At 41.1% G+C, this 21,826-nt stretch overlaps 1 protein-coding gene across 1 annotated transcript in view; it reads right to left on the bottom strand.

Annotated features, from left to right (window-relative positions):
- The window catches only part of GADL1 (glutamate decarboxylase like 1), a 255,563-nt gene that overhangs the window by 165,423 nt on the left and 68,314 nt on the right, over positions 1-21,826 (bottom strand). The window contains exon 3 of the mRNA XM_066584886.1: positions 20,425-20,551. Within this exon, the coding sequence (XP_066440983.1) occupies positions 20,425-20,551 (127 nt within the window). The remainder of the gene's footprint in view (positions 1-20,424; positions 20,552-21,826) is intronic.

Raw genomic sequence — 21,826 nt, 5'->3', positions numbered from 1 at the left:
ACGGGGCAGAGCTAAGTTCCGCCCCCCTTGCAAATAGTGGTGAGGGGCGGAGAGGGGGCGGGAGCGTAGTGCACTGCTCCCAGCCAGGCCCACCTCCTCCCCTTGCAGAGAGGGACAGCATATATCGGCAGGGCGTGAAAACATGACCGATATACGCCTGTCTGAACAAGCCCTTACCAATACCATTTTAGGGTACATTGGACTTTTTTCTTTTTTGGGGGAGATAAGGTGACCAAAGAAAATGCGCAATTCTTGCACTGTGTATTTTTTTCTGGCTGCATTCACCTTGCAGGATTAATAATGTGATATTTTAATAAATTGGATTTTCATAGATGCAGCAATACTAAATGTTTTTTGATGCAGCAACTGGGAAAAGTAAGGTTCAAACTTGTATTATTATTTTTTTTTACTTGCGGTCTATTTGTTAGTATTTCTGGGACCAATCTTTTGTTTTATTTTATGTTTTTAACCTAGTCATTCCTTTTTGCTTGTTTTGTATATTTTTGTAGTAAATAAAAATAATATTTTTGATGTTTTGTATTTTAGGAGTGCACTTGTTTTTTATGGGTTTTTCCTATGCTTGTACATGTTCTAGCTCGTGAACCTATTGGGCTGTACCCGTTTTTTTTTTATTTTGAGCGGTACTCATTTAATGCTAATTAAACTTAAGAATTGCAGCTAAACTACATTTATTTTCATTAGGTTGTGATGTAGCATGGCAATACTGCAGTCTTTGGCTACTCGATGGGTTGCACCCAAAAGTCACTATGTGGCCTTATTCTTAAAGAGTACCTGCACTTTGAGGCCTTAGTCACACGGGCGTTTTTTCCCGCGATTTGCGGATCGCATGACGGATGCGCATTGCCAATTGCTCAGCGCTGAGCCAATCAGAGGCAGCACTCACTCACCCATTCATAAATTCATGAATGGGTGTGAGTGAGAGCTGCCTCTGATTGGTCAGGCTGTGACCAATCAGAGGCAGCTCATTTAGCAGGCGGGGATTTTAAATCCCCGGCTGCTGAATAACTACAGAGAGCAGTTCAGGAGAACTGTCGCCGGCCGCGGCTGAACTCCGTCTGCCGGGACAAGGTGAGTATATATTTTTATTTTTACACATTTCTTGATGAATTGCAGGGAAGGGCTTATATATTTAAGCCCTTCCCGAAAATTCTTCCCGCGCTCGCCGGCAGCCCATTGCTTTCAATGGAGCCGGCTGTATTGCCGGCTCCATTGAATTCAATGGGCAAACATCGTTCTTCTCTGCCACAGCTGTTACAGCTGTGGCAGAGGAGAATGATTTGTCTACTATATGTTCTCAATGGGGTCGGTGCTGCTGCATATAGAGAAGAGAACAGGAATCGCAGATCGCAGATAGGTGCGATCTGCGATTTCTGTTCTATAATTAATCGGACAAGCGCATAAAAAGCGCTCATGTGTCCGATACCATTGCAAAGCAATGGTTTTAAAAAATCGCCGGACGCATGCGCAAATCGCGCAAAAAAACGCCCGTCTGACTAAGGCCTTACTTTGGAGTGCTCCTGCCTTGTCGGCCGTTTTGGCTCCTTCTGGCAGCCAGCCTACGGAGCAGGAGTGCCCCAAAGTATGAATGCAGGTACTCTTTGAAGTGAATGTCCATTTTTTATTAGTAAGTTCTTTTTAGGTCTAAAATCACTTAGAGTTCTGTTATGCAAAGCTCCAAATCCCCTGATACTAGACATAGGTTTAAAAGATAACATTCTGTCTGACTGTTCATTACAGGGAACTTATCTCATACTGGTTTATTTTAGAGGGCAATATGCAACTACATGAAATTACAATCTAGGATTAGGAATAGAGGATATATCCTACATATCTGATTGATGGAAGTCCAGTCTCTGGGTCTCTACAATCAGGAAAATAGGAGTTCCACGGTTTGTGCTTAGCTGTAGAAGCAGACTAGCACTGACAGCAAAGAAGGTAAGAATGGGAGAGCGGTGATGTTCCTTTTCATAGGTCCCTCACATTTTAATAACCAAATGTAAGTATCTAAGAATTATGGCACATAGAAAAACAATGAGAGGACTGCAGACTATACAGGGTCCGCTTGTGGACTGTAACTATATAGACATATACGTTGGCATAGAAGATGTAAACGCTGCCATCATGCACTTTTCGTCTAAACAGTGATTTTAAAGTGAACTTAAAATCCATCATTCAGCCACAGAGAGATAAAGTGTCTCTCAATAGACTGCATGCTGTGTTCTGCACTGGAGTCGGGAGGTTACATTGTAACCTGATGGCAGACCCTAGGAGAACAATGCAGCTGTGTGCACAGCTGGGCATGGTATTAATCACACACTGGGCTCTGCAAACAGCTCCTGGAGGCCCTTTTACATGCAAATGAAGATGATGAAGTTTTAATGGCAATTAGTGGCCATTAACACTTTATGCAAAAAGAAGAAAAGCTGCAATTGAGCTTCACTCACACAAATGAATAGCCAGATGGCTGACTAAGAATGAGTTTTGTTTTAGAAATGTACTTTGCTTAGCAAATGGAACTCTTTATCATGTCTTTTACTTTATTTAATCTTCTATACATATATTTAACTATGTAAACCTTAAATAAACTTAGGAAAACATATAGATTGCCAATTAATAACCTTAGAGAATTAGTAAGCAGCTCGTGACTAGAGAACGGGTTTGCCCAGAGACTGAAGTCACTGCATGTACTAAGTTTATTAATCAATAATAAAGAGGCGCAACAAGTGATTCTCCAAACAGCTCCTACTAACCCGGATTTGGGACACAAAAATATACCTGTAGTGCTCCACTGCACAGACAGATGGATATAGCTTGGAATTAATTATAAAAAATACTTTTGGGAATCAGTCATTCTCTTTTTTCTTGCTATACAATACTGGTGGCATCCAAGTCTAGTTGCCCTTTTACACTGGCTGATAATGCGGCATAAAAATTTGCTCAATCATCATCCCATTGAAATTTGCCCACAGTTCACTTTCTAACAAGCGATTGGATCTTTCATGTGAGGATAAAAATGTTCATTTGTCAATAGCACATCTTTCTGTATAAACAGAGGGAGGTGCTCTCTGTAAGGGCCTCTTCACACAAACACATGCGTATGTGCAAAATTTGCATGCACAATATGTAGAGAATAGAACCCATTGATTTCATTTGGTTTGTTTTCATTTCTGTTTTTTTGCGTGTGTGAAAAAAACTGCATACTCTATTTTTGCGCACATTTGTGCACCAAAGGTCCCCATAAAAGTCTATTGGAGGTTCACAAATGTACAATACACTGCGCAATTCTGTGAAAAATGGACCACATTTGAATCTTATTAGGCAAATAGCCTTTTAAATCATGGCGGGGAGGGGGTTCCTTGTCCATGTGAACTGGCCCGGTGAGCACTAAAAGTACAGTAATACGCCAACTCGCATGCAAATGCATTGCTCTTAGGTGTGCACAAAAGCACGTCCATGTGAAAGGGCCCTAAGGGTGCTGTCATACTGATGAGCGCAAGTCATGCCCAACATTCTTGGGTGCAACTCACATCGCACAGGACACGCACACATGGTCCTATGAAGTGCAAGTGTTAATGTTTGTTTCATCTCTCCATGCTAAGACGCATAAATCATAATTTCACAGAATCACACATTCTTCTTCCTTCTCACACACATCATCACTTGTCACTAAAAACGTATTCTTTATCATTCCTCACTTATAGCTTGTTGCTGATGGCACATGACATACTACTCATCAGATGTGACATACTACTTATGAGAAATCATTCATCATACTTAGCAAATCGTATGCATTTTCCATCTTGACAACAATGTGTAACCTTGATATACAAACATGATCACTATTCTTATAATAAGCTTAGAAGTGATCCGACGAAAGTAAAGTCAAATGCAAAGGAACATTTCAAACAGTGTGTCATTATAGTGGATATAGACCCACTCTGACACAAAACCAGTTTGGCTTAGGGCTAGATCAAGGGGCTGCACCTGGGGCTCCCTGGCTTTCACCCTTTAACTGCAGCAGTCGTGATCTGGATTTCCCTGCCAGGGACACACAGACTGTTTACTAGAAACAGTCTCAGTTATATGGCTGCTGATGCAACTGAATCCAGACTACCCTAATGTGACACCTGATGGTATAGACAGAGATGTTGTCAAGGAACAGAGCCCAGGACAGATAGAATTCTTGCATAAAGTATTCTGTAAGGTGCATTTACACTGCAAAGATGATCACTCAAAAGATGGCTTTTGAGCGATCATTTTGCATAAACTACTACTTGGCACTAATGTACCAAGTAGCAGCATGTGAGCGGCCGGGAGCTGTAATCAGGAAACAGACCTCCCGCTGCTTCCTGATTACTTTCGCTTTGATCTGCCTGTGAGGCTGGCAGCTGAGAACAGCTGATACAATGTTATCAGCTGTAGTCAGCTCTCCACAGGCAGAGCACAGCGTGTGTGCAGCCCTGCTTATCCGCTGTTCTGCTGAACGGTGGTTTTCAAGCAGAACTGAAAACTGTTGTTCGACAGAAAACTGAAAGATGGGCACATTTAAACGCAACGATTATCTCTCAAAAGATGGCTTTTGGGCTAATTTTGAGCAATAATTGTTGTGTCTAAATGGGCCTTAACACCATTCTTGAGTGTATATGCATAGATATGGTTGTAGCACAGAGCCGAAGTCAGGACATTATAACACCTTTGCACACTTGGGAGACTTATTGCCCAGGCACCTGCTAGTGGGGAAAGAATGCCTTAAATAGCCAGTAGCTTGTCTGGATTGCCTGGGGAATGAAAAGCTGGGTGTGCATTCTGGCCCTCTATGTAGTAAGCAGGGAATGAGCATGTGCAGAACAAGACATTTCATTATGCCTGAGGAAGAACCCTGAGTAGGTTTGAAAGCTTGCTGTAACATCATGTATTTTTCTTAGCCAATAAAAGGTATCGTATCTACAAGATTACTTGGTTTCTCTTGCTGGGAACAATCACACAGAACAAGACAGAGATTCTGTGAACCAGGAACAGGGAAAGATACAGTGTCTGTCACCAGCAGTAGACTGTGACTACCAGAGGGAGGAGAAGAAAATAAATACTTGGCAGCATGAGTTGCATAAGCTTGAAAAAGACTTGTTGGTCGAAACGTAGCTGGTCCACATGTTATGGGAGAATAAAAAAGCCTTGCTGCTATTTTGTACCAACTCATGCTGCCAAGTAGTTATTTTCTACTCTGCTGGACTATTCTGAAGGCTTGGTTTTGGATCCTGTGACTTGGCTCTGCATTTCTACCTGCCTGGCCCAGAGTGGGTAACTGTGTGGTGCTGCGGGTGCATTTCTCATTGCACCAGAGGGAGGAGGTGAGGGAAGTTAGCAGCTACAACCTCGATTTATGACTCCTCCTCCTCCTCTTCTTTGGTTGAAACTGATGATGGAAATTTTTCAAAAGAGCTGGAGCATTATGTTCTCTTCAGACTCCCATGACCTCTCCTCAGGACCGTTCCAATCCATCAGATAGAATGGCTTCACTACTACTCATTTGATGTTGAAAATATATATTTTTTTAAATTCACCCTCAGGACTGGAGGAGACAGGTACAGGGCTCAAAGGCTTCGAGAATTCATTCAACACAGATTGAAACAAAGTTTTGAAAGAGAGACATGGAATGAATTTGGAATTCGCTGAAAGGAATGTAAACAAAGTTTACAAGTTATTGTAGTCAATCATTTAATGACTAGAAGTGATCCTAGGTACCTGGGGAAAAAACTTGAATGATGGCAGTCTCAGATGAATATTCTTTGAAGGAAGCCAGACCTGGTCTCCAGGGGCATAGCTTCAGGGAGCTTTCCATTTTCTGTCAGCGTTTCTCTTCACAAGAGCAGCCTCTTATATGAAGGATTTCCTAGGTCTCTGCAAATTCTTCTAGAACTCTTTCTGTGAGATCTTGGTTGCTGGTACTTCAGAATTTAGGACAACCGAAAAGGAAACTCATGGATGCTGACCATAAACTATGAAAAATGTAGATACTCTGGCAGACTCATTTTCATATTTGTTAAATGTGAATTCTGCCTAAGGCAAAAGCAAGACCCAGTCATCCTGCCAGGAGGACACAAAGTGTCACAAATATATCTGAGTGTCTGATGGAAAATGTGTGGAATGAAGAGAGATGCTAATCATATGGCAAATGGGAAACCAGATAATGAAATAAAGTGAGCCATCTTGGAAAAAATGTCTACTATAACTCAGATCACTGAGCAATGTGAGCAGAAGGGCAAGTCGATGATGAAGTCCAAAGCAATATGTTGCCAGTTAGACTCTGGAACAGGCAACAATAAGCCTGCAGAGCCCTGCTGTGATGACTTATTCCTGGTGCAGGTTGGTTAGGCAGTTACATATTGTCAGACATCTTTTGGTAAAGCAGGTTGTCAATAAACAAAAATGGTCTTTTTAATTCTTGAATGACTGACCAATTTAAAATCATGACCCCAAGACAGAATTCAAGGACTTTGGGAGGATTGAACTAAGGCTTTTTTTTCTGGTGGAATATCCTACAAATGCAGTAGGGTCACTGAAACCATTTGGGTGAGTTCAATAATGTGTTGTGGTTCAGGGCAAAAGGTGGTCTGGTCATTAAGGTACAAAACAGCCTGGTATTTAAGGTGTTAAATAGCCAGAGGCTTATAAGCATTGGCTGGGAATAGAAAAGCTGTGTGTGTGTGCTGGCCTTTTAAAAGGCAAGCTGGGAGTATGCGTCCTATGGGACAGAGATGCAGTAAGCGAGGGACGAGTAGAGATATGGCGTCTGCCAAATGTAAACCCTTTATATTTATAGTGTTGGATACATGTCTAAATGTAATTAATCCATCACTGATTAAAATGAACTTGCATTCACAGACAATGTTTTTTTTAGCTCTCCCACAATAATAGGATTACCTTTTCTGAGTGCTTGCACTTTGCCAAACAAGGAATGACATAAAAGTGTCATTGTGGCTAGTGACTTCATTCTTGCATTGATCTGCATTTGTAACAGTGCAACTATACCATATCAATAATGTTTGTAAACAAAATAAATCAGAATGCATCTTACTATCAGGGCATTCTCCCATCTGTTAGAGTAGTTACTAAAAGCATCTCTTGCTCTTTGGTGCAATAATTCATATGCCTCGTGAAGGTGTTTTAGGGGAATTGAACACTGGCTGCCTGATAGCCATGCAGGTTACATCAGATCATTGGGGAAACAACTGTTTATTGTAATTAACGCAACGTTAAAGCAAAGCAAATTAATTTGGACATATTGTAAATATTTGTGCATTTTGCTATATCATTAATTTGCAATTATTCTGTATTGATTAGGACATCACGATAGATCTTTGGATGTGTTGTGACTTCTTTAGAGAAAGCAGGTCAGCCACTACTGGGAAGATATACGGTAGTATTTTTCCAAGCCATTTAGGGATCATGGGTTTCACATTAGTTTTGCTCATTGTGATCAGCCAGGCAGTGTGTGTGTGTGAAAAACTCCTTACAGATGTTGCTCTTGGTCATATTTGAGCCTACAACTCCAGCACTGAAAAGCAGAAGTACTAACAACTGAGCTACCACACTTGTCTGTTCTGCTCCCAGGAAGGAGAAGAACAACAAGAAAAATAATCACAAGTAAAACCCTATCCAGATGTTGACGTTATTCAGATTTTAACATGGAACTTAAGTGCTGGACTAACAACCGTGTCATGTTTGGTATTCCTTTTCTGGAAGAGGAAAAGACACAAAAACACAGCGAGAGAAGTCCATGCAGATATTGACCTTGGACAGATTTGAACTTAGGACTAGAGATGAGCGAGCACGAAAATGCTCGAGTGCTCGTTACTCGAGTCCAACTTTCAGTGATGCACGAGAGTTTGTTTCGAGTAACGAACCCCATTGAAGTCAACTCGAGCATTTTTGTATATGACTGGTGCTCCGCTAAGGTTTTCATTTGTGAAAATCTTAGCAAATCACCAAAGTCATGTAAAAAACACAGAAATGGATAGGGCAGGCGAGGAGCAACATGCAGAGCTGCATTTCGGGCTCCGAGGTCTCACTATTAAGCCACAATAGTGGCAAGAGTGAGAACCCCCCCCCCCCACACTGTCAGCATAACGATCGTTTTCCTTTGGCACAGCTGTAACAGCTGTGGCAGAGAAGAACGATGTTGGCCCATTGAATTCAATAGAGCCGGCAATACAGCCGCCTCCATTGAAAGCAATGGGCTGCCGGCGAGCGCGGGATGAATTTTCGGGAAGGGCTTAAAAATATAAGCCCTTACCTGAAGATCATCCTAAAATGTGTAAAAAAAAAAAATTATGTCAGCATTAAGATCGTTCTCCTCTGCCACAGCTGTAACAGCTGTGGCAGAGAAGAACGATGTTAGCCCATTGAATTCAATGGAGCCGGCAATACAGCTGGCTCCAATGAAAGCAATGGGCTGCCGGCGAGCGCGGGATGAATTTTCGGGAAGGGCTTAAAAATATAAGCCCTTACCTGAAAAAGAAAGATTTTAGTGTAAAAAAAGAATAAAAATGCAGGCATTCTCTTCAATGGAGCCGCTGCTGCTGCGGGCGACTCCATTGAAGACAATGGTCCGCTGGCACACCTGTATTCTTTTTCAGGGAAGGGCTTTACATATAAGCCATTCCCTGGAAATGAATTAAAAGTGATTTAAAAAACAAAAAAAATAGATACTCACCTCCCTTCAGCTGCCTGGGCACAGCCGCGTCTTCTGCTGTCCCCTGCACTGTGGTGCTGAACTGCTGTCATTCAGCTGAGAGCTGCGCTGAGCCAATCAGAGGCAGCAGTCACTCACCCATTCATGAATTCATGAATGGGTGTGAGTGAGATCTGCCTCTGATTGGTCAGGCTGTGACCAATCAGAGGCAGCTCATTCAGCAGGCGGGGATTTTAAATCCCTGGCTGCTGAATACTACAGAGAGCAGTTCAGGAGAACTGCCAGCTGGCCGCAGCTGAACTCCGTCTGCCAGGACCAGGTGAGTATATATATATATATATATATTTTTTTTACACATTTCTGGATGAATTGCAGGGAAGGGCTTATATATTTAAGCCCTTCCCGAAAATTCATTGTGCGATCGCCGGCAGCCCATTGCTTTCAATGGAGCCAGCTGTATTGCCGACTCCATTGAATTCAATGGTCAGTGCTCGTTTAATCGAGACGAGCACTGCGTGGTGCTCGTCTCGAGTAACGAGCATCTCGAGCAATCTAATACTCGAACAGGCATCAAGCTCGGAGGAGTATGCTCGCTCATCTCTACTTAGGACCCCTTCCTGAGGATAGGGAGCAGAAGAAGAAAGTAAAGGAGGAGAAGTAGAATAGGGAGGGGAGAAGGGGGTGAGGGAGAATAAGAAGATTCTTATTATTATTTTATGGAGAAGAAGGACCCCTTCCTGAGGATAGGGGGCGGAAGAAGAACGTAAAGGAGAAGGAGAAGTAGAATAGAGAATAGAAAGGGGAGAAGGGGGTGAGGGAGAATAAGAAGATTCTTCTTATTATTTTATGGAGAAGAAGAAGCAGGAGGAAGAGAAGGAAGAAGTGACCAGCACTGTTACCTAGTAGCACTGGAGTTCTAGGTTCACTACTGGTTATGGACAACATCTGCATATATTTTGTATTCTCTTTTTGTATTTATTCTTCTTATTCTTCACCATCTTCTTCTCCTCTGGAGAAGGAGAAAGAAGTGTGGTGCTCAGTTGTTGTCTTGTAGATCAGGAATTCTAGTTTCAAATTTGTCCAAGGGCAACATCTGTAGGGTGTTTTTATGTTATCTTTGTGTTGATTCTTTCTGCTCTTCTCCTCTAGAGCATAAAGGACAGACATGGTGGCTTAGATCTTAGCAATGCTGGAGTTGTAGGTTCAAATCTTACCAAGGGCAATACCCACATTTCTTTCAGTGCAAATCGGAATCAGCTATCTTGATTATTTTGGGAAAATTGGGTCCGGTACTCCCTTCCCAAATAGTTCAATAATGGCTTACGACGCCAGAGTTATCTGAACCCTTTACAAATGAATACACAATCAATGTTATACGTAATCTCTTCTGTAATAATCTTTGATTGCACAAAATGGAGAAAATTTCACGCCTAGCCGATATACGTCGTCCTCATGTGCAGGGGGGGGGGAGGATGGAAGAGCCAGGAGCAGGAACTGACCTCCCGCCTCCTCTCTGCCTCCTCTCCGCCACTCTGCACTATTTACAATGGGGAGAGGTGGAACGGGGGCGGGGCTAATTCTCGGAACTGAGCCCCGTTGCCGTCCCGCCTCCATTCATTGTAAATAGTGCAGAGGGGCGGAGAGGAGGCAGAGAGGGGGCGGGAGCTCAGTTCCTGCTCCTGGCTCTTCCATCCTCCCCCCCCCCTGCGCATGAGGACGACGTATATCGGCTAGGCGTGAAAACCGAGCCGATATATGTTCATGGGAATGCAGCCTTAGTGCTAGGCTCCTTCCATTTAAAAAAAATGGTGGGGCCTATTGTGAAGATTGTATTTCTGAAATCTGGTAATAAAAACTTGCTAAATATGCTCAATTATAGCTACCTGTCACAAAAGATGGTCAGGAACTACCTACTTTTCAAAACTATTGTTTGGCATCACAGCTATGATAAATCTGTAGCAGCAAGAAAAAAATATTAAAATATTGCTTGAGAAGGAGAAATATTTACTGCATTAGAAATTTATGAAATATAGAGATTATGTGAGACTGTGAAACTCTCTGCCTGAGGAAGTGGTGATGGCAAAATCCATAGAGGAGTTTAAGAGGGGACTAGACATCTTTCTAGAGCGGAATGATATTACAGGATATAGACATTAAGTGACCAGTGGGTTGTTTATTCGGGTCTTACAGACAGGTAGGAACTATCAGAGGTTGATCCAGGGATTATTCTGACTGCCATTAGGGAGTTGGGAAGGAATGTTTCTCCTGAAAGGGCTAATTGGCTTCTGCCTCTTGGTTTTTTTTTTTGCCTTCCTCTAAATCAACAGGGAGGTTAAAACAGGCTGAACTAGATGGACATTGTCTTCATTCAGCCTAACTTACTATGTCACTATGTAATTTTAGGGATTGGGCTATTACATACAGTGGCAATGAATAAAAAGTAATCAAAGGATATATGTTACAGAAAACTTGGGACGCAAATAAAAATGAATTACATATTGAGGGATATTGGGCACACATCCCAATTTGGAGATATATAAAATATATACTTGGGCCATTAGAAAAGTCTAAAGTGATTTGGAGGGAACCTAGAATTATGTATTTACATTATTTATTCAGGGGAGTGAATTTGAAATTGTTTGAGTAATTAAAGGAAGAATATTATTTAGAAGGCCAGGGCCAATTTTAAAAAGGGCCATGTGGTGGAACTGTATTTGAAGAACCCATGGCTTACAGAGGTGAGGCACCCTTTGTTGAGTGTCACGACTCCCTGGCCATGACATAAATCTGACTGGTGCAACATCAGCCTATCCCATGTGATCCTGCCTTCATCGCATGCATCCTGTTGCTGCATTAGTACCTTGGGTATTGTACGTTGGATCTCCCTCAGGGGTTCCTGTCACTGCAGAGGGCCCCTAGGTGTCATATGCTGAAAATCCCAGTGTTTTATGTTTCCTATGGCCAACCAGTCAACCATGATGGAAGTTAGCATATTCTGGCCTCTCCTCTTGCAGAGTGCTTATTTTATATCTGAAGTTGGTGGAGATCTGGTTTTGTTCATGTGCTCCTGGATTCAGTCATCTGTCAGATAAGTTGCTCGTGCGCTTCTTTTATTGTAGTGTTATATCTGTTTTAAACACCTGCATTATACACTGTTGTGTCAATAGTTAATTTCATCTGCTTATTGGCATTCCCTGGTGGCCCAGGTTTTGGATGTGGGGGGCATTCTTATTAGGAGAATCGCTCCACTAAGGCAGGGTGTTTCCCATATTACAATATTATCTTAGGGTTTAATTCCGTCTCCTCCCTAGTTGTGTTTGGTTAGTCATAGTTGTGTTTTCCACATTACTTGTTGATATATATGTATATTTGGCCCATGTGGATACTACTTTACATCCAATCTGTGCATGATGCTTCGATGTTCAGCTCAGACGTAACAAAATAATCATCTTGACATTTTTATTCAGAGTGATCTTTAACGTAAATCTAATCACGGATCCCATAGAGGCATTTACTAATCAGTTTTAGGCTCTTTTCCTTGGAGTTGCTAAAATTAAACAACTGGTTTCGTTAGTCCCTATTAAGGAGATCGTAAGAGAGCCTGAGGTAGATATGCCTCATCGCTTCACTGGCAAAAGCAAGGATTTTGTTGTATTCCATGAATCCTATGTTTGTGCTACATCCCTCATCCTCTGGTAATGAGACCCAAAAAAATGGGGATCATAATTTCATGTTTACAGGGGGGCCGTTGGGCTTAGGCTTTTTCGTTGCCACTAATCTTTGAAGTTCTCTCATCTGTTGACAATTTTTTTTATGCCTTAAATTTGCTATATGAAGATCCTGATAGTCACTTTAGCTCAGAGATAAATCAGAAATTTGCATAAGAAACGTCACCTACACAAGAATTTTGTGCAGAATTCCGGTGATGGGCTACCGGAACAAGCTGGCACTAAGAAGCCAATTCTGTTTTACATTATATGACAAAATTAAAGATGTAATGATTCATTACAGTCTGTTAAATATCTTGTTCCTAAGACTCTTGAACAAGTTATGACTTTGACCATCCATATTCATTAATGAGTGAGAGAGAGCAAATGGGCATTTGGAGGTCACATCCTTGGTGACCTCTGATATACAGGAACTGTGCAATTGGACATAGTATTGAAAAAGAATAAAACTGGGGAAAACATTTGTCCGAGAGCCGCTGCTTCCACTGTGGTCGGATAGGTACTTTTGTGCAGGTTTGACCGGTTTGGAACTCTCTGTCAGAAAACTAACTAGTCTGAAGGTTAACCTTGATGATGTCACCAAATGTGTCCTCCATTTTGCATATGGACAGCAGTTTCATTAGTTGCCTGCATCATATGACCTAGCCAAACATTGGGCGTCATTCCTAGGACGATTGCCCCACTTTAGGTAGGGTTTTTCCCATTTTAGCATCTTAGGGTTAGATTTCCCTTTTCCCCCCTTGTTGTGTTTGGTTAATGATTGCTGTGTTCTCTGCATTACTTGTTGGTGTATATTCGAGGACCCTGCATTACGTCCGATATAAGCATGGTCCTTCAATGCTCAGCTCAGGCGTAACATTGCGTATCACAAAAGATATAAATTAAATAAAGAGATTTTCATCTAGGTTATATAAAATTCTTGGTAACACAGATGCACAGGGTATAACACTTCAAATTTTGGGAATGGGAAGAGATATTAAATAGTTTATGATTTGGTCAGGAGAAGGACTCTTTGGGAAAGATCTCTCAAAAGTGACACAAAACAAATCTTTTTGCATCTCAAATATTTTTTATGTATAAGGGCATATTCAATATGGCTCATATACCAGATTTCTCACTTACAAAGTTGCCGTTTTTTAACATGCATCAAAACTGTGACTTTTTGCACTTTCATGCCAGGGACAGCGACTTTTTAAAAAAAGTAGTCATCGCCTAGCATTAGAGTTGAATAGCTGAATGTAGTCTATTGCATTTATTATAATTTATGCCAGAAACTAGAGTAAATCATTATAGAAACTTCTCCAGCTCTTACCTGATGAAGGTTTCCATCAAACACACCAACATACCACCAGATGCAACAAATGTTGTAAGAGGGTTGCTCCTCTAAAAAACATTTATTGCAGGGATGCCAGCACACACTTCATTAGACCAGCATATGAAACATCGGTCTAAGTAAATGTACCCCATGGCATAGGCTACACTATACTCCAAAGCTACTGAACAAATTCAACAGCAAATAAGATAAAATATCCATAAAATGTTAATGCTGATCTGTTGCCATGATATGGAGATTATACCACTACAGGACTGCATGGCATCAATATTACAAGTCAGAAGTATTATGGGATACAATAAATTGTATATTGGGATGTAATAAAAAAGTTTTCAGAGACCAGAATAGAAATTATTTATTTGCTTTTAAGGGATTCATGATGGCCTCAAGAATAATCCTGATTCATTGGAAGGCTGAGAGTCCACAAGCATTGCAATCTTGGGTCCATCAGATGAAAAATCTATATTAATAAGTAATAATATACAAAATGTGTGCAAAATGTCCCCAATGAATTTCTAGGTCTTTGTAGGTAGGCCTGGTCCCTTGGGTTAAAAATTATTAAATAGTTAAAATGTGCTTTCATTTTTTGTTTTCTTCCTTTTTCCCTTTCTTGTCAATTTGGCAGGAGGGGGGTGAAGGGTAGTAAGACATTTATGTCAAGGTATTTGTATATAGTTACAAAATAAAATCCCCCTCCCCTGCCCCCCTATTGTTGTAGAAACTCTTTGCCCATTTTAAGATTGAATATATAGAGATGGGAGATGAAATAGGGAAACAGAAGATCAATATCAAATTTTTGAACAATTTTGGATGCATTTAATGTTTCTTGCATGACTAGCTATTACGTATTTGAGGGAGTATCTATTCCATAAGTGTAGGTGATAAAACTGTTGGATAACTTTGTTTCTTAAGAGAGATCTGTCAACATACTATGTTCTCATCTTGAAGGCAGTATAGAATGGAGATTCTACTAATAGCCCAAAGCGCCCAGAAAATTTTGAGCCATTTTGCTAATCGCAGTTATTAAAAATACATGGACTAATAGTTATGAGTCAAGTATATTTCACCTGTTCTCTCTAAGGTGATTGACAGGCTGCTGTGTATACATTGGTAAAGATCCACTTTGACACATCCAGAAAAATATATATAATCACACTTAATAATATTCTTTACTCAGACTTCCTTTGTCAAATATTACATCTTGGTTACAGGGGTTTCCCAAGATTGAAAGTTATCCCCTACCCATCAGATTGGGAATAACCATCTTATCAGTAAGTGTCTGACCACTGGGACCACCAGCGATCATAAAAATGGATGTCTTGTTTTCCGCCTAATGAATAAAGTGATGGTCATGCATTCACTGTAATGGGACTGTCAGAGATAGCCAAGAGCTTGAAGTTATCTATCTCTGGCAGTGACACTGAAATCAATGGAGCAAAATTGCACGCGCTCAATTGCTACTCCATTCATTTAGAGGTTTATAGGACCAATGTTTTAATCATGTGGGGCTCTCAAACGTGAGATTCCGCCATTTAGACAATTATCCCTATTCCAAAGGATAGGTGATAATTCTCAATCTTTGGAAATCCCTTTAATAATTCGACTCCATGCAGTGTGTTATAACTGAAATACAAAAAAAAAAAGATTTGGTACCATGTTAGCCAGTAGAGTAAAGTGTGATTGTTCTCAGTGAGAGAAACCAAGTAATCTTGTAGATATGATACCTTTCAATGGCTAAAAAAATACATGATGTTACAGCAAGCTTTCGGGATATCGACCCTTCGTCATCAGCCTGACGAAGGGTCGATATCCTGAAAGCTCGCTATAACATCATGTATTTTTGTTGGCCATTAAAAGGTATCATATCTACAAGATTACTTGGTTTCTCCCACTGAGAACAATCACACTTAACTTAAATACAATACTACCATATTACGTGGGGCAAATACTCTGTGACTAAACTGTCATCTTGGGATAAACAACAAATGCAATATCTAAAAATTGGCTTTGAAAAATGTCTTGAATGGAGCGAAATTTGTAGAAATATCTTTATCTTGCTAAAAATTGGAGAGGAAAACTGAATTGTTAATTTCCTGAGTAACGAGCTGCCCCATCAACTGCAGAAAAATACAACAGTGTGTTGCCTTTCTTTTCTGCTTTCCTTTATTCCACATGTAACAGATTTATTCTCTGCAGAACAACAATAAGAGCATCACAGGGTCTCATTAGTGAAGTTAATAAAGCCTGTCATTGCTTCAGGGCCAGTATTCAAGATAGGATGCTTAAATCCCTCATGCTGATGGACTGACATTCAATTCCTGCAATAATTTGTTCGTGCAGGTGCTGAGTAAATGACAAATCGCTGCTTCACCACCCAATAAAGTTAGGCTCCGTTAACAAAAACTTTAGTTGCTGCATAACTTCTGCTTTCTGCAGTTTTGTATAAAAATACACCATCCTGTTCACAAATCCTAATGCATTGTGAATCATTAATAAAATAATTCCTTTCATACCGAAAGGGTCGTTGTGTCCAGGTCACATTCTGCAATGCTGGTATTCCCACTTTAAAAAAATAATAACTTTTTTATTTTTTTTTTCAAATGGGGCTGTGTGAGAGCTCGTTTTTTGCAGGGTAACCTATAGCTTTTTATGGTACCATTTTGGGGTTCATAAGACATTTCTATAGCCTTTAAATTCAATTTTTTTCTTGTAGATGAGGTGACCAAAAAATGCAATTTTGGCATTACATATTTTAATTCTGAAGATATTTAACATGCAGGATTAACAATATGATATTTGATTAAATTGGGCCTTTTATGGATGCAGTGATGCCAATTTTTACATTTTTTAATTTTATTTTTTGATATAACTGAAAAGGTTTTCTTCAACTTTTAATATTTTTTGTAATATTTAAAAGCCTTCATTTTAGTTATTTTTTCTCTTTTTTTAGGTCCCCATGGGTTACTTGAATTTGCAATCATTTGATAACTTTACAGTACAATGCAATACTTTGGTATTGCATTATACTGTATTACAAGCTGCCTATTAAAAACATGCCACAGGCATGTTTTAATAGGCAAACGATCATGGTAGCCCTTGAGGACTTTCACAAGGCCCTAGGCTGCTAGGACACCTAGATGGCAACTCTGTGATTTTATAACAGTGGGGACATTTGGGATAATTAAATGTAGAGGGTTAACAGTCGCGAACTGAGTTATCTTTGATCACGGCTGTTGCAGGAGGGTATTGGCTGTCAAAGACCGCCGATACCTGACATGTATGGAGCAAGCTCACCTCCCAAGCCTGCTGCATAGACAGTATGTGCTGCGGATGTCTAATTATATATCCTAACTGAACGGGGTATGTGTAGTTAAGATGTATGATAGTCTTATATGTTAAACAAAGGGTAGTCAGGGTGCTTACATATAGAAGGTGCAGATCTAGTAGTTGTACCCATTCGCTAAAGCTTAATAGAGCCCAAAACATCTCTGTCCCATATGAAGACAATACTATAAATATCATATCAATGTTGGGGGCGTTGTTATCAGTTTTTCAATTCGGCAAGAAGTTTCAATTGATTTCAATGAGTGCTGCACCTGTAATTACAAGCACCAGCCACCACACAGGTGTCAGAGCAGTGTCTTCTCCTATGTACTCTGGCACTGGCAATGGGTGCTGCCTGGAAAACCCCTTTATCATGCCCTTTATAATCCTGCAGTAAGGCCTTAGTCAGACGGGCGTTTTTTCACGCGATTTGCGCATCGCATGTCGCATGCGCAAATCGCGTGACCGGCGGTGAAAAATCGCGGGAAAAATCTGCACCTAGCCGCGTTAATCGTCGCAGCAAAACGCCCGTCTGACCGGAGAAAAATCGCCGTGCGCATCAAAATGCGCATGAAACTTAGACTGACCGGCGAAAAAAATGATTTTGGTGCGCACATAAAACGCAGAACGCAGATAGGCGCGATCTGCGAATCGTCGTGTCCTATAATTTTTCGCATATCCGCATAAAAAGCGGACATGTAACCGATACCATAGCGAACCATTGGTTCTATATATGCGCAAATCGCATGCGCATGCGCAAATCGCGCAAAAAAACGCCCGTCTGACTAAGGCCTTAAAAAGGATATAGAAATCATGAAGCAGCGGTCCCAACTAGGGACCCTTCGGCTGTCTACACACGACCGAGTCGGATTCTGCATGCAGGAACCTGCAGTGGAATCCGATCCTGTGCCCAGCTGACAGCCGCATGTACCTGTCATTTTCTCCTGTTCTGTACTGCGGATGTCAACACAGCTCACCGTCAGACATGCACATTACAGATTTTTTTGAAACCCCTGCTTTTCCCGTGTCATCGCCTAGTGATGATGTGGAATCCGCCACTTTTCCTCAATGTTAATTGCGGAAGGGCCACAAGTTAGACGGCTTCCATTGACACCCGCTCTGGATTCCACAATGCTAATCCGGCCATGTGTAGCCGGCCTTTATGACCCAGACTGGATAACTGCTAAGTAAAAACAGACCCTATTCTGGTGGACCTTGTGTTGTTATCATATTATGGGATGGACGTTCATCTGAATGGCTGTCCTATAGTACAACATTTTCCTTGTGTCTTGCTATGGCTTCCCATAGCAAAACCAGCCAATTTTCCTTGGCTGCCCCTTATTTTGAAAGAGCTTGTGCATTTTTGCCCAACTCCCTTAAGCCTGTTAATCTGAGGGCAATTGTTATATTCACAAGTGCATTGCCTTAATGCCGCAAGGGCTAATGCCCACGGATGGATTATCGCTGCGGAAATCGTGGCCAGACACTTGCCGCAAATTCTGCAGCAATGTCCTTCCATAGACGTGCTATGTTAAATGATTCTCCCCTGCCCACGACCGGAAATCAACTGCAATTGTTCTATTCTTTGCGGAAAAACGCGCGGACGGCTTCCATTGCAATCAATAGAAGCCGTCCTTCCTGCGATACTTCCGCTGTAAGCACAGCAAAAGTATTGCGGGAATCCACCCAGCGCCGTTGCGTCATGCGCAGCACTGCGCATGTGCGCCGGCTCGCCTCACGAGACACTCCCGGTGGATCCGGAGAGGTGAGTATGGGGTCTCTGGGAGACGCCAGGTCAGATTTTGCTGCGATATTTGCGGAATCTGACCCGGCTGTTGGTATGAGCCCTAAGTTTTAATGCAAAAGCCCAAAAAACAGCCTTAATATTTTAATACTTTTTCCATTTTATATTTACAGCTTTGATGTTAAAAATCTGTAAACTCCTATTACAGCAATAACAATAATAACAAGTCTGGAATGTGACATGCCAAAATGAAAGGCTGATGATGATCTGTGCGCTCTCATCATTCCTTTTTAGGTTTCCTGCCTTGATAACAGTGGGAGTCTGAATTTAGTAATAGATACAATTTTACAAGGGAATCAGCAGTGAAGGTTATGCATAAAAGGATTGTACTTCCAGAGTAATAACACCCAGTGAGCTATTCATGTACGGTACACACCTAACGAGTTCCTAACAGCAGGATGTTTAAATACATAAATATTTTTGGTGACATGGGGTCACCATTCATCTTTTAGGATTCTATTTACAGCCATTGCAAATGCATGCAACATATTGTAAACTATCGAAGGGGTTCCCACTGTTATCTAACAATCATGCTCTCAATTTAGTCAGAGGTCATGCAAGTGGTTATTAAGCCATAGAAAGGAAAAGCATTAGATAGAGAGGAGGAAATAGAATAAACATAAAAGATTTTATGCAGTTCTGCAATCTACATGGACAGAAACATAACTTGAAGATGATAGGCTCTAATGCAAAGTCTGTGACATGAACCCTCATCTATCATGTGCCATTTATAAGAAGGGTGATTTTTTATGTGGCATAGGGACTTATGGGCACCCTCTGGCACCTGGGCAAGGTGGGACTGATACTTCTGAATTACCTATAGATATAATCTCATAAGGAGCTACTATATCTACTGTTATGATGTTATTCAAGAACTGATTCTGATACTATGGTTGTACTATCTGTACTTTCTGACACTGAGGGTGATCAATGAGTGGAACAGGTTGCCACAGGAGGTGGTGAGTTCTCTTTCAAACAGAGACTGGACAGAAATCTGTCTGGGGTGATTTAGTGAATCCTGCATGGCCCCGATAACTCTGGAGGTCCCTTCCAACTCTACCATTCTATGATACTACTGTAGTTGATACTGTATTATAAGGGTGCGTAATCTTATATGTCTTATGGGGATATTGACGTTAGTGTTTCCACTGTCATAATTCATCAGTCATCAGGCAAACACATGGGGAGAAATTTATCAAGGCTCTTGTACTAATTTTCGGGTGTAAAAAAGTTGCAAATTTTGACACATGATTTTTTGAACCAAAAATCGTCAACTTTAGTTAGGCTTTATGATTCTCTCATCTATTTCCTAGGAAATCCCTGACGCTCTGTAACGTCTTTGGCTGGACTTGACTGATAACCTTCTGATGAGATTTGAGCTATAACTTTTCTTTATAAGACAGAGATACGGTAATTATTAGAAATTCAAGATTGACAGAAATGCCATCTCTCTTCGTGTTAATGTATAGAATATATTCGCATCATTGGTGATCAGAAAACATTTGACAGTTTCGTTTCTTACTTGTTTTGACGCTGTATTTAATTGCATTCTGGCAATGTTGTAATAATTTCTGATGAGGTTCTCCAATGTCTTTTATATTTACATCTAGAAGTTTCTTAAGTTGTTCAGGATCTTTCCATTCACAGACCTAAAACAGAAATGAGAATAGGCTGTACGATCACATTAGGTAGTGCAGGATGGATATGACTGTTGGTATTATTCACAACCTTAGGGCTTAAACAGGTGAGTGTGATACACCGCGAGTTTCTAGCGCGCATAACACGGAGAATAGAATCCAATGGTTTCATTCTGCACCTTTTCGCAGACGCAAAAAAATAGGACCTGCCCTATCTTGTGCATGTTTGTACGCCACAAAGCTCCATTAAGGTCTATGGAAAATATGCAAACCTGCACATCTGCCCGCGTGGGTATTCACTAAATGCAGCGGATACCTGCGATCACCTACATCTTGTTAGGCAAATTAGCCTTTTTAGTCAGGGCAGGGTGATTCCCCCATTTGTGTGAATGAGCGGTGCCTACACAAATATGCTCCGTCCTTGCGTAGGAACAAGCAATTATTCACTACTTAGGAGCGAGCGGATTATGTTACATGCTCCTCTGTTGAAGTCCGTAGGCACATAAAGCACTGCACTGCACATAATTCACATTCTGGGTCTGAGTCAGATTGCATAGTCATTGCTATTTAGGGCTTCTTCACATGAGCGTGATTTAGTCTCGTTATGCGGCGGTGATAATCACAGCCACATAATGGGATGAAACTAAACCATTGGTTTCATTAGCAGTGTTCTCGCCATTAATTGTATGGGCAAGAAAAGATAGGACTTGCCCTATCTTTCCCGCCCGTACTATTAACTACATGTGGAAAAGATAGGGCGGGACCTATCTTCTCATTGTTTTTGTTTCAAACTCGTGTAGACTAGCACAGACTTTGAAAAGTCAGAGAAGAAAAAAACCCTGCACAACTACACTCCGTAGCGGCGAGCGTAGTTGCGCATACACCCATGTGTTCTGGTCCTTAGGGTAAAGTCACACAGCCAGGTAGAGTTGTGATGTGTCCATGAACCCTAGCAAGCTTGTGGTTATTTTCATAAGCGGCACACAATGAGCTCCTATGATATTATGGATTAAGCATGTGGTCGCAGGCTTTTCTCCACCTGTCGGCATGTAGCTCTTGAACACATTGCATATATTGCTGCTGTCTGTGCATACTCCTGCAGGGCGTTCTGATGTGTTTTATGAAGGACGCACATGTATCAAATGATGCGCATGTAATCTAAATGTAACTGATTGCAGGCGCATTGATACATTATACAGATGCTCCCCTACTTGCGAACAGGTTCCGTTCCAGGAACCTGTTCGCAAGTCGATTTGTTCGCAAGTCCGAACAAATGTTTGTATGGAA

The sequence above is a fragment of the Eleutherodactylus coqui genome, chromosome 12 (genome assembly GCF_035609145.1).
Source record: "Eleutherodactylus coqui strain aEleCoq1 chromosome 12, aEleCoq1.hap1, whole genome shotgun sequence".
Classification (NCBI taxonomy): Eukaryota; Metazoa; Chordata; class Amphibia; order Anura; family Eleutherodactylidae; genus Eleutherodactylus; species Eleutherodactylus coqui.
This window is presented reverse-complemented; position numbering and strand designations above follow the sequence as displayed.